Source organism: Caenorhabditis briggsae (assembly GCF_000004555.2).
Source record: "Caenorhabditis briggsae complete genome, chrV, whole genome shotgun sequence".
Lineage (NCBI taxonomy): Eukaryota > Metazoa > Nematoda > Chromadorea > Rhabditida > Rhabditidae > Caenorhabditis > Caenorhabditis briggsae.
Window position 1 is genome coordinate 8130800 of NC_013488.2, and position 13665 is coordinate 8144464.

General features: G+C 39.3%; 5 protein-coding genes across 5 annotated transcripts; 2 read left to right on the top strand and 3 right to left on the bottom strand.

Moving 5' to 3' along the window:
- Nucleotides 1–356: 356 nt before the first annotated feature.
- CBG08576 lies at nt 357–633 on the top strand (the record flags this gene model as incomplete). Its single annotated transcript, XM_002636240.1, has 2 exons — nt 357–480; nt 533–633. 2 exons carry the CDS (start codon nt 357–359, stop codon nt 631–633), a joined length of 225 nt encoding a protein of 74 aa, XP_002636286.1.
- Nucleotides 634–1014: 381 nt separating this feature from the next.
- CBG08575 lies at nt 1015–2891 on the bottom strand (the record flags this gene model as incomplete). Its single annotated transcript, XM_002636239.1, has 7 exons — nt 1015–1291; nt 1640–1753; nt 1801–2132; nt 2188–2323; nt 2373–2449; nt 2494–2773; nt 2821–2891. The coding sequence occupies 7 exons, from the start codon at nt 2889–2891 to the stop codon at nt 1015–1017; spliced, it is 1287 nt and encodes a 428-aa protein (XP_002636285.1).
- A 1214-nt stretch (nt 2892–4105) lies between these two features.
- Cbr-cky-1 lies at nt 4106–8271 on the bottom strand (the record flags this gene model as incomplete). Its single annotated transcript, XM_045237358.1, has 6 exons — nt 4106–4721; nt 4769–4918; nt 4990–5155; nt 5205–5526; nt 5573–6083; nt 8030–8271. The coding sequence occupies 6 exons, from the start codon at nt 8269–8271 to the stop codon at nt 4106–4108; spliced, it is 2007 nt and encodes a 668-aa protein (XP_045093820.1).
- Nucleotides 8272–9077: 806 nt separating this feature from the next.
- CBG08573 lies at nt 9078–10572 on the bottom strand (the record flags this gene model as incomplete). Its single annotated transcript, XM_002636237.1, has 4 exons — nt 9078–9655; nt 9705–9861; nt 9905–10052; nt 10106–10572. The coding sequence occupies 4 exons, from the start codon at nt 10570–10572 to the stop codon at nt 9078–9080; spliced, it is 1350 nt and encodes a 449-aa protein (XP_002636283.1).
- Nucleotides 10573–11210: 638 nt separating this feature from the next.
- Nucleotides 11211–13599, top strand: Cbr-dhs-21 (the record flags this gene model as incomplete). Its single annotated transcript, XM_002636236.1, has 4 exons — nt 11211–11268; nt 12416–12525; nt 12575–12994; nt 13432–13599. The coding sequence occupies 4 exons, from the start codon at nt 11211–11213 to the stop codon at nt 13597–13599; spliced, it is 756 nt and encodes a 251-aa protein (XP_002636282.1).
- Between the last annotated feature and the right edge of the window lie 66 nt (nt 13600–13665).

Sequence of the window (13665 nt, forward strand, 5' to 3'; positions counted from 1 at the left end):
TAAAGTTCCCATTTCAGATTGTGATAGTGTCTGTACTTTCGGTTCATTTTTCATTCAGTTGTGATTGTTTTTTTTCCTTCAGATTTCTATGGTGTTCTTTTAATATTATCTATTTGTGATGGTTGCTAAAAGCCCCGCCTCTGAGTTTTCAGGCTGAAACTTTCAGCTCACAAGTATAAAAGTCTCGCAAATGTTTTTTGATACCAAACGCTCCCTCTCTTCAGGCGTTATCACCATGCACGCCTCCTTCAATATCTTTTCCTTATCACTTTCAATTTTTTTTTCATTTCTTAATGTTGCCATCTGTTGTGCCGCTTTCTTGTCTCTGCATTTTGAAATTCGAATTTTTCTTCCAGATGTTCGACCGTCTTCTGTCGCAGTTCAGCCGTAAGCGTGTCGCTTCCGAAAGTGTTGCCGCTCAGCAGCATCTGACAGATAAGACGAACGTTTACACGGTTAAGCCTCAAGATCCAAATCTTGGTGAGCATCTCATACGTCTTCCTCATTATAATTGACATCACCTCTTTTTCAGAAAAGAAGCAAAAGTACACACCGGTGCAGAAAGTCTGCCTCAAGTGCTTGGCTGGTGAGAGCGGCCACATCACACACGTTCTATCGAACGTCTCCAATTGATGATTCAAAGTGAATCAATTCGTTTTTATCTTAAAATCTGTATCATTTTTCTCTCTGTTGTCCAAATCGTTTTCACTTATCTCTCTCGTTCTTCAAATTTTAAATTATCAAGTTTGTTTTTTTTTCTCTCTTTCCAAATGTTTGTTGACTTTCTTTCTCATTCCCCGTCTCAATGCACTTTGTACATATGTACCTGTATTCCCTGCCCTGTCTCTCTCCATTATTCTAATCTCGCAGTACAACTTACATCATAATTTCGAGAACAGTTTTTTTTTCGAAACGAACATTTACATGTTTTTAATAAATTGAGGTTCCAAGAAATCTTGGGAAAATTTATTGTTTAAATTATTAGATGTACAAAAATTTTATTGAGATTCATGATTACAGCACCTTTGCCAATCCAAGCTTTCCATTCTGCATATCGTGCACATGACAATAGGCACGCATGAATGGTGGTCCCAGCATCCAAGCTGGGTAGAATCCTCCAGCAGTCAACTCGTAGAAAGCAAACATGCATGGACCTGGTCCAGCAGAGACAACGAACGAAGTGGATGGCATATTATATGTCTTTCCGTTGATGGTGAATACGATATCAGGGACAACAGCGTCACAATCAATGAAGAATGCTCCGGTTCCAGGGACATAGGTAGCACCAACACTGAAAAGAAAAGTTCTTATTGAACTAAATCATACTATAATTCTTGTCTGAAATCAATGAATGTAGAGGCTCAAGAGTGAACTACCGTATCTTTTGAGCTATTTCAATTATCATTTTCCAATTCTATCAATTTTTCGATGCTTTTCACCGTGTTTTTCGATTATTTCCATCATTTTAAGCTTTCTGGTTTACATCGACAAAGAAGTGACAATTGTAGAAAAAAAGGAACATAGTATTTAAAGCAGGCTCAAAGAATACGGTAGTTCGCTTTTTCGCTTTCGAAGAAAATTTAACGAGATATCCGCGCTCAACATGCCTTGACTTCAGCTAAGATTATAAATTTCTTACGTCTTGGCCAAACTAGTGACGACACTCTTTGGAGCTCCGATGAAAGAGGCAGCAGTGTCAGCAGCAGCTTGCCATCCAGCTGTCGGGTTCTGTGAGTATGATCCAGAAGAGACTCTATAAAAAAATTAATCAAGAAACCAATTGGATCAGCTTACACTTACCCAGAAAGTTTGAATTGCCAGAAAGTTTGAGTTGTCAATGGGACCCAGTCGACATTGGCGTTGCAATGAGTGGTGTCAAGTCCTCCAACGGTGAATGCTCCTCCATTGATTTGAGATGTTGGACCGATTTGTGCAAGATATACGACAAAGTATGGTTGATCAAGTTTTCCTTGGTTCATCAAATTAAATAGTGGTGGAGTCTGTTGGTTGACCGCAAGTGCTGGCCATCCGAGTCCAATGATTCCGTCTTCTGGTTGCTTTCCGAATGCTTCTCCAATAGTGGTGGCTTGTCCGAATACTTGACCAGTGGCACAGACACTGGTATTTGTGAACTGAAAACGTTTATTTTTAGTCAGTAGAGCAAACTTTTTTCGAATGGTTGCTTACACAGAAAGTATCAACTCCGAAGAATCCTTTAACCTCTCCAGTGTTGTAAGTCATATCAAATTTTTGACCGTTGGTTACATAAGTAGACGAGAGAGTCGAGTTGAAACGATGTTTGGATTGACAAGCATCAGCAGTTCTGAAACAACATCTTTTTTATTTTGGAATCGGAGATCTTGCGATCTTACGAAAGAACTTTAGCTCCAGCAACAGTCTTGGTGCAGCACTCCTCTTGACAGAAAGTGAGGCAAGCGTCGTACGGGGTCTGAAACGGGCTTTCAATTCAATAGATAGGAAAATTAGGCTCACAGATTTACAGTAACTTCCACAAGTGGCATCCTTTCCAGCTGCACAAGTGATATCTGGGACCCACAAGTTGGAAGAACCAGAATCAATGAAGAGCACAAAGTTCTGAGCTGGAGTTCCCATACTGATCTGAACCATGTAGGCCATATCTTCATAATCAATAATTGGAGAAGACGATTGAGCTAGTTGAAGGCTTTTCTTCGTGAGCAACTCATTACGTTCCTTCTCATACTCTGCCAACTTTCCCTCAGCGTTAAGACGCTGACGAAGGTTTGGTCGGTATCTGAAAAATGTAATTGTATGGATTTTTCAGTGTTTTCGCGGACTCACCCAATATTGAATTGATGGACTTCTGCAGAGACCACGGTCAAAATAGCCAGAAAACCAACAAACATCTTCATCGTTGGTTTTACCTGCAATTTTCCAAATAAATCATAAAATTAACTGTGTCAACTACATAAAAAAGTGTGAAACACACTAATTTTCTTGGTGGCACTATCAGCATTTCGGTAATCAGAATTTATAGTAGAGATAGGAGGAGCAGGAGACATATGATGCAACTAATGACTATCATATTATGCTAAAAAATGGGCGGCTTGGTGTTGAAGTTCGGCAATTCTAGAATTCTTTGAATCCGGAAGTTTTTTGGAGTTATGTTTTGTGTTATACTTCGTCATGTTTTCGTCATGGCATCGTAAGGTGATACCGTATCACTGCTACTGTGGGATGTGTGCAGTGAAACCTGGTAAGTTATTGTTGTCGAAACTGAAAATTGATAGCCTGGAACTTTCTGACTGGTATTTTCTTTGACTTGCCCCATGCTTGACCAAGGATCGCCAAGGGTTGACCAAGGCTTGCCCGAGATTTGCCCATGAATTTTACTTGGCTTGTCCATGGCTTGACCAAATTTTCCATTTTCTGCGAAACTCAAAATCATCTGAATCTCTTCCCACCCTGGAATTAGTGCATATTGTAATCATTTAGCCATAAAAGCTATAAAAATAAACAAAGCCATGAAAATAAAATTTTATAAATATGTTATCGTGATTCTTCCAATATCGTGAAGCTGAAAAACAGAACATCGATAGATTTAAGGATTTTAGTTATAATACAATAAACACTCTATAAGAATGTCACTCAAACTGTCAACTTCGAGCCTCTATATCTCGGTCACTGTAAGAAATAAATAAAAATATTTAACAGACAAAACATTATCGAATTTAAGATAAATAACTTGTCAGTTGACCACTTTTTAATATCTGTCAGAGGAACCGAGATATATGGGCTTAAAGTTGACGGCTTGGGTGGGCTTTTATTGGAGTGTTCACTTTGGGGTTCTCGTAATTTCATTGAAACATTCGTAAATATTTTTAATGTTCATTATATCCAATATGGTCATGCAAATTTATAAGTTAAAATTATATTGAAAAGTATTATCAATCACAGAAACACATAACGAATGAAAGCTCTTTTTTAAACATTTCTACCCGGGGGAATACTGATCTGAATGAAAGACAATATGTGGAAAGATCTAGAGTATTATAAAATCATAGAGTTAAGTAAAAATATATCACAGAGATAACAGGAGATAGAGATTCTAGAGTACTTGATTTTTTTATACAGCCCAACTTCTTTTTCGGTTGTAATAGTCAAATTGGTGAGGAAGGGAAGGTTGGGAATGATGAAAATGTTGATGGAGATGTTGATGATGGAATATGAAGTTCGAGTGATTGTTATAATTCACAGGAGGGCATGACATAGGAGGAGTTGTCTGCATTTGATTCATTTGAATATTATGATGAAGATGATGTAGTGGTGGAGGTTGAGGTTGGTGGTGCAATTGAGAATGATGAGGATTTCCATGGAAATCTCCATCGAAAAGAGCGGGTCCCAAATACTTGTAAAGTTCAGCAGAGTCGAATGCATTTGGCATAGAATGTCGATGACCCAGATTCACATTTGCGGGAATCGAATGAGGAGGAGTTGGAGACTGTTCAACTTGTCGAAGGATCTCATCTACCTCGTCTTTCAACTCGGGAAGTACATCATTTGAAGGAAGAATATCTTCAAGATTATCCAATGGGAATGCAGTTTGATGAGAGAGTAGAGAGATATGAAGAGACGAGAGCTTTCCGGAGATGAAGATTCCGGAGTGAAAAATGGAATTTGAGAGTTGATTGGACGCATAGGAATCTCCACTTTTATTTGGTTGAAGTCCATAGTCGGAAATCCTTGAGGTGGAGGAGCCATTCCAATAATTGGCTTCTGTTCAATCAACTTCAGTGGTTGTAATGGAGATTGAGGACTCGATGGTTGTTGTTGTTCTTCGGTTGGTGGAGGAGAATCTTGGCAAGAGAATACGGTAGGATAGGTATGCCGCATACTGTAGATCCAGGCGTTGGCTTGGAGAGTTGCAGCTTCCAGGTCACTGAAATAATTTTTGTCTATAATCTCTTGATCCAAAAATCTCTTGATCCAAAAAATTAAAAATTTCCTTACGTTAATTTCTGATGAAAGCAATGAATCACATGACGAAGCCGTTTTCCATCGCTATTGAGTTCGTTGTTAGGCCGGATTGAAAATACTGTATGCAACCAAATCCATTCTCCACTTGCTGATTGTATTCTGATCAAGGCCAGTACAGATCCTTCCTTTTCTTGACACACTGAAAATTATCGTAATTAATCCAGGGTTCCTTAAAGTGTCCATCTTACATAATCGATGCTTATGAGCAATCTCAGGAACATGATTTGGATGAATCATTCCGTACCAAGACATTCCTTTTAATTGCTCTTTCGAATAACCCAAATGATGAGTTGCCATCAAATCAGAATCTTTGAATTTCATATCCAAAAAATGTTGAGTACAAAATACATGTGTATTCCCTGTTGACATTCCTTCAGCATTCTCTGGGTTGATAAGAGGCTGACAGTAGGCTGAGAAAACTGGTTGATCACAATCTGGTTGCGAATTTTGAGCATTTAGTTGTTGGTAGAATTCCGCAGGTTGAATGTAACGTCCTTGAAACATAACAAACTGAAAAATGTAACATTTTGAACCATAAGCTCCCTTACAATCTCACCTTGTGGTAGTGTAATTGCCTTTTCGCTGTTCTCGCCAAATTGAGCCTACAGATGAATACTCGCTCTTCTGGAAAACTGGCTGCGCCAGGCGGTCCACTCGCCAATTCTGCTTGAACAGCACCATGATCTTTCAAATCCACCAAATCATAAATCGTATCTCCCTGACACATTATCTCTTCTACAGAATGTCCCAAATACTCGCTGGCGTTGTCCGATACATGAAGAATCTTTCCACTTCTGGTGATCATCAACATGAAACCTCGAAGTGCTTTACAGATATCAATTCCACGTGGCATCGGAGGTGTCAATTGCATCTGCATCGACTGCATCTGAGGTTGGAGAATCGTTTGTTGATATCGATGTTTCCTAATGAATATGCATCCCAGTGACAGTACTTGCAATTGGAAAAGTCGATCTTTGATAAGATCCGAAAGCGGAAGGAGGTCTCGAATTTTCTGAATTTCCGCATTGATTTGATCCCTTCGTAGTTTCGATGCTCCTCGAGTTGACCTAGAAAATGAATGTTTGCATGGACTGTGTTAATTTCTTTTTGGCGCACGGAATATGGTAAAATCGGAACGGACTGTTTACTTTTGTATTCCGGTGAAGAATGTTCCAAATAAAAATAAGTGGTTTGAAACTTTTTAGAAAGAGAGCTTTTGGGGAATAGCATGCAATAAAGTGGAAAAATTTTTGGAGAACACCTTTTCAGTTTCAGTTGAAAACTATCAAGTTTGGGATCCTACGAAAGAAACTTGATTTTTTTATTTTTCTGGTAATTTCAGAGAACATTAATCAAAAACAGGGTTTCAAATATTTAAGATAACTTTTAAACTTCAAGCGAGATATGCTACTGTACCTCCCGCATTTTCTCTAATAGAAGCCCACCCAAACAGCCAATTTGACATCAATTAACTCGACCTGTAAAAGATATCAAAAAGTTGTCAACTAAAAGAAAATATCGGTTTTTTATGATAAATAATTTATCTTTTGACAAATTGTCAATATCTTTAACGGGAACAGAGATAGAGGTGCTCAAAGTGAACGGTCTGGGTGGCCTCCTATTAGAGTGTTTGGGGTATTTTCATTGGTACTGTACCTGTAATTTTAAAAATTATGATGATAGTTCGGTTTCTAAAAGTTCCAAAAATTTCTCCAAAGCTATCAAAAAGCCTAATTCAGATCCCATTCTTCAACTCTCATCGTTATGGCGCAATATTTAAATTTCGCTTCTCTTTTCGCGCACACATGCTGCTTCACCCGTTCACTTCTTTATATAACCTATTTACTTTTGAATATATATACAGACTCTGGGATATTCACCTTATTTCGTTTCGTCAAACATGTGACGTCAGAGTGTCCGCGAGAAAGAACGGCGAGGAGCGGATGGTTCCGCGCGGAAAGAAAAATGCTTCGGGGCGAAAGGAGTTGGTCAAACTTTTGTGAACATGATGACCCCTCCACTCTTTTAGGGAAGGAAAAGAAAAGCGAAATGTTTATTTAAGAACTAGTTAGGGGTTTCGAAAGAAAGTGTAAGTTGTTGTAAGAGATATCTGTGAGGAGAGGAATGTGAACTTTTAATGAAGTACAGTACTAGTTATGAGAGAAGAGGAAATTTTAAAGCTAGCAATTTCGGAATCTAGGATATCCAATAAGGAAGCAATTAGTTTTAAATGAGGGACCATATCTGCAGTTTCTAAAATCAGAAAACTTTCTAGAGCCAATTTTTCTAATTAAAGACCATGGGTCAAACAACGAAAAACATCTAGCATTTTTGAGTATTCTTGGCCAACCGATACGTGCACTTTGAGCCCATATATCTCGGTTTCTGTAACAGATATCAAAAAGTGGTCATCTGATAAAATTTTTATTATAATATCAAAACTTTTTTTCAATTTATCACATTTTGATATCTCTTACAGGAACCGAGAAGTATGGACTCAATGTGCACGTATAGGGTGACCATCTATCGAAGGTTACAGGTAGCACAGATTGGAAAGGACATATTTTGAGAATGAAAACTGAAAACTCAACACTCTTACACACTGCAGTTGATTTTTAACTATACTGTATGATTCCTACAGTACACCTTTGACCTACGAGAGGTACTGTAACTATGAGAGTTCGAGGTCTAAGAAAAACTGAAGACATTAGCACTGTAAGAACACCGAACTACATTCATCAACAAGACTGGATACTGTAATCTTCATTTTTAAAAGCTCTTAGGGTATTCAAAATATAGACAAACTTATTGTTGTGACTCAGAAAGGAAGTGACGTTTAGGTTTCACTGTGAACCTAAAAATAGAAAGTGAGGATTTGTCATAGTGAAGTTTTGAATTCCAGAAGTATAATAATTTTAGAAGCGGAGTTAGAAGACGAACAGTTCAGAATAAAAGTATTAATCAACGAAGGAAGTAAGATAACATGCATGAATTTTAGAAAATCAGGACCCACCTCTGCTGACCATTGGTCAAGTTGCTTCCTGATGAAGTACCAGCTGGAGACATTCCCATTGGATTATTGTTATTAGGGACATTAATTGAATGATTGTTCAGTCCTGAACCACTGCTGCCAACCGATGCTCCGATATGATAGGCACAATGTTGCAGCTGAAGAGCTTGTTGAGCTCCGCCTCCTTCTCCGGTTGTTCCGGAAGAGTAGGACGAAGCATGTAATGGAGCCGACGTCGTGCTCATCTATTTCTTCACGGACGGGGCTCGTCGTGCAGCCACGCAGACTATGCGATATGTGCGGGAACTGTTCTTAAGCGATCTTCGTGAGGTCACGCCCTGACCACCCTCCGAACTCCGCGCGGACAACGCGTGTTACGTCACCGCCTATCTCCGCCCGCCTAGAAAAGGAAAGCACCCCTCCCAGGGCGAAATGGACAGTAATCCACTGTACTTGAGAGAGCCATGGCCGCGACCGCGACTGGCGCGTCCATTGTTTGCTCCTCCTCGCTAGGTGCCTCTTACTTTCTTTTACTATCTCCGGATTTCAATTTCACTCCCTCCCTCCGTCTTCATCGTTTTTCTTGTAGTACGTTAAGGAAGTACGCCGGTGGAAGTACCACCATCCCAGGCACTGACCACTGTCTCTCGATCTGCACTTTGTTTATCAACACGGAGGTGAGGAAAACCGCTAGCTTAGCGGCGGTGCCAGCATGTTGCAATAGGTAGCAAGAGTAAGTGTAAACGGAGAAAGAAGAAGATCATCATACGTTTTGTGTACATTTCCTTTTTCCGCATTTGACCTTTCTAGGAATGTGAGCACTTTTAGCTAGGTCATATCTTCCTCGTATCTGGACTCTAGAACATCCTTTCAGCTTTTTTTGAGGTTCGGAAACATTGAAGCTCGAAAACTTCCTGGTCAATGCTCTAATAGATTTTTTCAACTTTCTTCAATAAAGATTCTTTAATAAAGATGTCTTGTTAACAAAAAGTTTATTCAACACATTTCAGATCATTTAGGATTAAAACTCTTGAAAAAACTCCCAATTGATCTATCTGAACTGTTCCACATGCATCTGTCCGTTCACATTCTCATATCCCATTGATGGTGTGTAGACGATTGTAGTCTGCATGTTATTGGGCAGTTGTAGCATTCCAGGAGCAAATCCGATTCCAGGATACATTGGTGGAGCAGGTTGGTGTGGATGTTGAGGCTGATGGACTGGGACCTGATGAGGAATTGGAACGAGAGGAGGCTGTTGAGTGATTGGAGCAGAGATCGGAGCAGGGACTGGATGTTCGACTGGTCTGTTGGGTGGAGTTGGTGGTGGTGGCGTCTTCTTCTCTCCAGTTTCCATTAGAAGTGGTTGGTTCTGGCTGGCGACGAACACTTTGTTGACTGTAGCTGTAGCCTTAGCTTGTGGCGTCGGGTGGGGCTTGCGGGTGATCAAGAGTCCGATGGCGAATCTTCCGGTGACGGTGATGAAAAGAGGAACAAGCATAAACAAACTCAGGAACAGACGGACGAGGTCGAAGTTCATAAGTTGAATAGATTGAGCTGTGTAGAAGGCTTTTTTCTGAGCATCGGAGTCCCAGAGGAATGGTGTGAAAAGCTCGGTGATCTTCACATCTGAAGGTTGAAATTTAGATTTGGAGTTAAAATAACTTCGTAAACTCACAGATCTCAAACCCCTGTGGGATGTTCATCATAAGCACAGCGAGAGCGCCAAATGCGAGTCTGGTTCTTGCGTCGTCGACTACTGGATCACCAGTTACAACGACTACAGTAGTACCGGGAGCTGGTTTTGCCTTGCACATCAAACCAACGCAAAGGCACTGAAATTAATTTTTGTCTTAATTATTGCAAAAACAAATTTACCACAAGTAGTTCAGCAATGATTCCAATAGTGCAAAGCACATAGGTGAAGAACAATCCAGAAGCTGGGAGTTGATTCCATTGGTATGCGATGAAGTGGTAGGATCCAGATAGGAGAACAGAGAAGAAGAGGACAGCGGTGTAGGAGATCCTGAAAGCAGAAAAAAGCAGAATAAAACCACATGGAACCTATAGAGCCATTACCAAGTTTCACAGATGTTGACGTTCTCACGTCGTCTAGCAACCACAATCAGAGCAGCCAGGAAGATGACAGATCCAATGCTGGTACAGAGAACTGAGGTTGTGTACAAGAAGTTGAAGAACATCAGAAGGACCGACCACCACCATCCAAAAGGTCCCTCATAGATACTGTAGATTGCCAACGCCACTTTGCAAATTGAAGACAGTCCAAGGGGAATGTAGACGATTGCCAGAAACGTTTTGGTGATGTCATGCTTGATTTTGAAGCAAAGTAAAACGAAAACAGCAAGGATTGCTATCTCAACAGCACCAAGTCCTGCGCCAATTGGTCCTCCATAAAACGCTTTCTTGGTGTAGAGCTCATCGGGGAACGCACATTTGACGGTGGTCTTTTTCTTGACAGTCGTAGAGTTACAGTATAGAGTGGTCAGGAGAGGAAGACCTGGAACGGGGTCCAGGTCCATAGACATGATTGGAAAATGCGCTCACTCTCACTGGTTGAGTGGAATGAAAGTGAAAGATTCGAGTTGTTTAGAGTCGCTTTTCTAATCAAAAACGAGAAAATTGGCAGGTGCAGCGGAAGTTGTCATGGTGATAGCTCCGAGTTTCAGCTGTTTTTCAGAGAAAGCCTTGTGATTGCCAAGGGGTTATTTATGGGGGAAAGAAGCGAAAGAGGTGCAGATCTTTGAAACGGAACAATCTGAAAATTATGTTCAATTATTTTTGGAACCTGTAATATTAAAGAGCCTTAACTTTTAAACTTGTGGGCATCTGTCAACTGATCGATCACGTAAAGGGTCTGCTTCCATAAGAGCATTCACTCTCAATGTTGTAGATGTTTTTGTAAAAATGTCGTAATCCAATAAAGTGTTTAATATCTCTTGTTACATTGCTTTCTTTTCATCTTCTGTACAAAGAATACATCAAAAGGGGGAGGGGGTTTCCCTTTATGTCTCGGAATAGAATAACCCATCAATGCTATCATCAACACACAGGAATATAATAGACGCAGGTAGTTAGACAATCCACATTGATAACAAAAATAGTCTCAATATAAAAGTGGTCAAAGAGAGAGATACGATTCATGTCATCTGACGACGACTACATCATGCCAGCCAATTACGATTTCACTGACAGACGCATTCTTGTCACTGGAGCCAGTCAAGGTGAGGCAAAAAACTCGAGATTTCGGATTAAATTGAAGTTTTACAAGATATTGCATGAGATACCGTATTTTTCTTCTATAGGAAAAGCGAGTCCATAAACTTTCAACTTTCCCTAGACCCCATTAGATTTATGGATCCTTTGAATCCTGTAGATCCTTTTTTCAGAAATTCAGATTAACTTTCCTGAGTAATCAGGTATTTTCAATAGAAAAATATGATTAGCACAGAAAACCGAACTAATTTTAGCTATTGCAAAGAAAAACGATTCTGGTGGAATTCAGCCCTTCTATAACCCAATAGAATGCCATCCAAACTGTTAACCTTGAGCTAAATTTTCTCGGTTCCTGTAAGAGATATCAAAATGTGATAAATTGAAAACATATTTTTGATATTAAGATGAACTATTTGTCAGTGTACCATTTTTTGATATCTTTTACAGCAACTGAAACATATGACCTTAAAATTACCGAATTTTATCCGATTGAAGTCCAAACAAACCGTCAGCTTTCAGCTGAATTATCTCGACTACTGTGAAAGATATCAAAAACTGATCAACCGACAATTTATTTTTGATATTGTGATAAACATTTTTTTAATTGGTAACCTTTCATATCTGTTACTGGAAATGAAATACTTGAGCTCAAAGTTGACGGTTTGGGTGGCTCTCTATTAACATGTTTAAGGGGTTTTCTAGGTCTTGTGCCTATCATTATATCAACATTATTTGTAAAGATTATAGGTTTCTACCTCCAAAAACCCTAACTTTCTTTCTCTGTCAAAGTCACCTTATAGGAAAATTCCTCGAATTTTTCATTTTTTCGACGAAATCGTCAAGTATCTGTAAATCATCTGATTGTGAAAACACCATTTCTCTCAAATTTCCTCTTCAACTTCCGGTCATAAATCAGATCCAGTTCAAACTATGAGAAAATTTTTGATAACATGATAACATGACAGTCTTTGGTCAAGAAGTTTTATCATTTTGATTATCTTCCTTATCTTTCCAGTTATACTGAAGAATTTGATGTTTCGATGAAAACGAACACTTTCCAACAGTATTGAAGTACTACGAAAAAGCGGAAATAAAGATAAAAATATAATGTGTGATCACCTTCAGATCATACATCACACTTTATCAAATTTGCAGGAATCGGAAAAGAAATTTGTCTAACGTTGGCGAAATCTGGAGCGCAAGTTATTGCTTTTGCAAGAAGCGAAGCGAATTTGTTGGGTTTGGTCAAAGAATCAACTTCATTGGTTGGTTATATCTGAATTCTGGAGTAGATTCACAAAATGAACCTTTCAGAGGCATACCATAATTCCAATCGTCGGAGATGTCAGTGCAAATGAAGAAGTTCTCTTTAAACTCATCGTCCCATACTTCCCAATTCATGGTCTTGTGAATAACGCTGGCATCGCTACAAACCATGCCATCGGACAGATAACTCAGCAATCGATTGATAGAACTTTCGCTGTTAATGTTCGAGGTCCGATTCTGATTGCTCAACTGGTTGCTAGAAACTTTGTGGACCGACAAATCCGGGGAGCTATTGTCAATATTTCATCGCAAGCTGCTATACGCCCAATGGACAATCATACGGTATACTGTGCTTCGAAGGCTGCTCTGGACATGGTTACGAGATGTTTGGCTAACGAATTGGGTTCACAGAATATTCGAGTCAATAGTGTCAATCCAACTGTTGTCATGACTGATATGGGAAGAGATGTGAGTCACTTTCCATTTTGCCCATTTTTAGGAGATCTCTGCTGTCAAGGTTCCGATCCTTCTGAAAACTTTGGAGGTGACAAAACAGGTCTAGATTTAAAGCGTTGCCTTTACAGATTTTTTTTGAAAATTTATAGCTTTTCAGCTACATGCCGATTTCTGAAGGACATCCGCATTTTGCCCGTTTTATACTGAAAAATTTAAAAAAAGAGGTTCCTTTCAGACATCTGCAAATAGCTGGAAAAAATAGAAATTTTCAAAAAAGTTCTGTAAATGCAAAGTTTTAAATCTATTTTCTGTTTTACACCATCCGAAATATTCAGAGTGATCGGAAACTTGACAGCCGAGGTCTAGGCACTCGAAAAAGGTCAAAATGACCGAAAATTAACTGAAAAATACGTTTTTGTATATCTCATTTTAAACCATTTGTTTTTCAGAACTGGAGTGATCCGGAAAAGAAAAAGAAGATGCTGGACAAGATGCCAATCAAGCGATTCGCAGAAGTTGATGAAGTGGTCCAAGCCGTTCTCTTCTTGCTCTCTGACAACGCATCAATGACAACTGGATCTGCACTTCCCGTTGACGGCGGATTTGCTAATAATTGAATTTTTGAAGCTAAATTGGGTTAAATCGGGCAATTACACAGGAACAAAACAAATATAAATAACGTT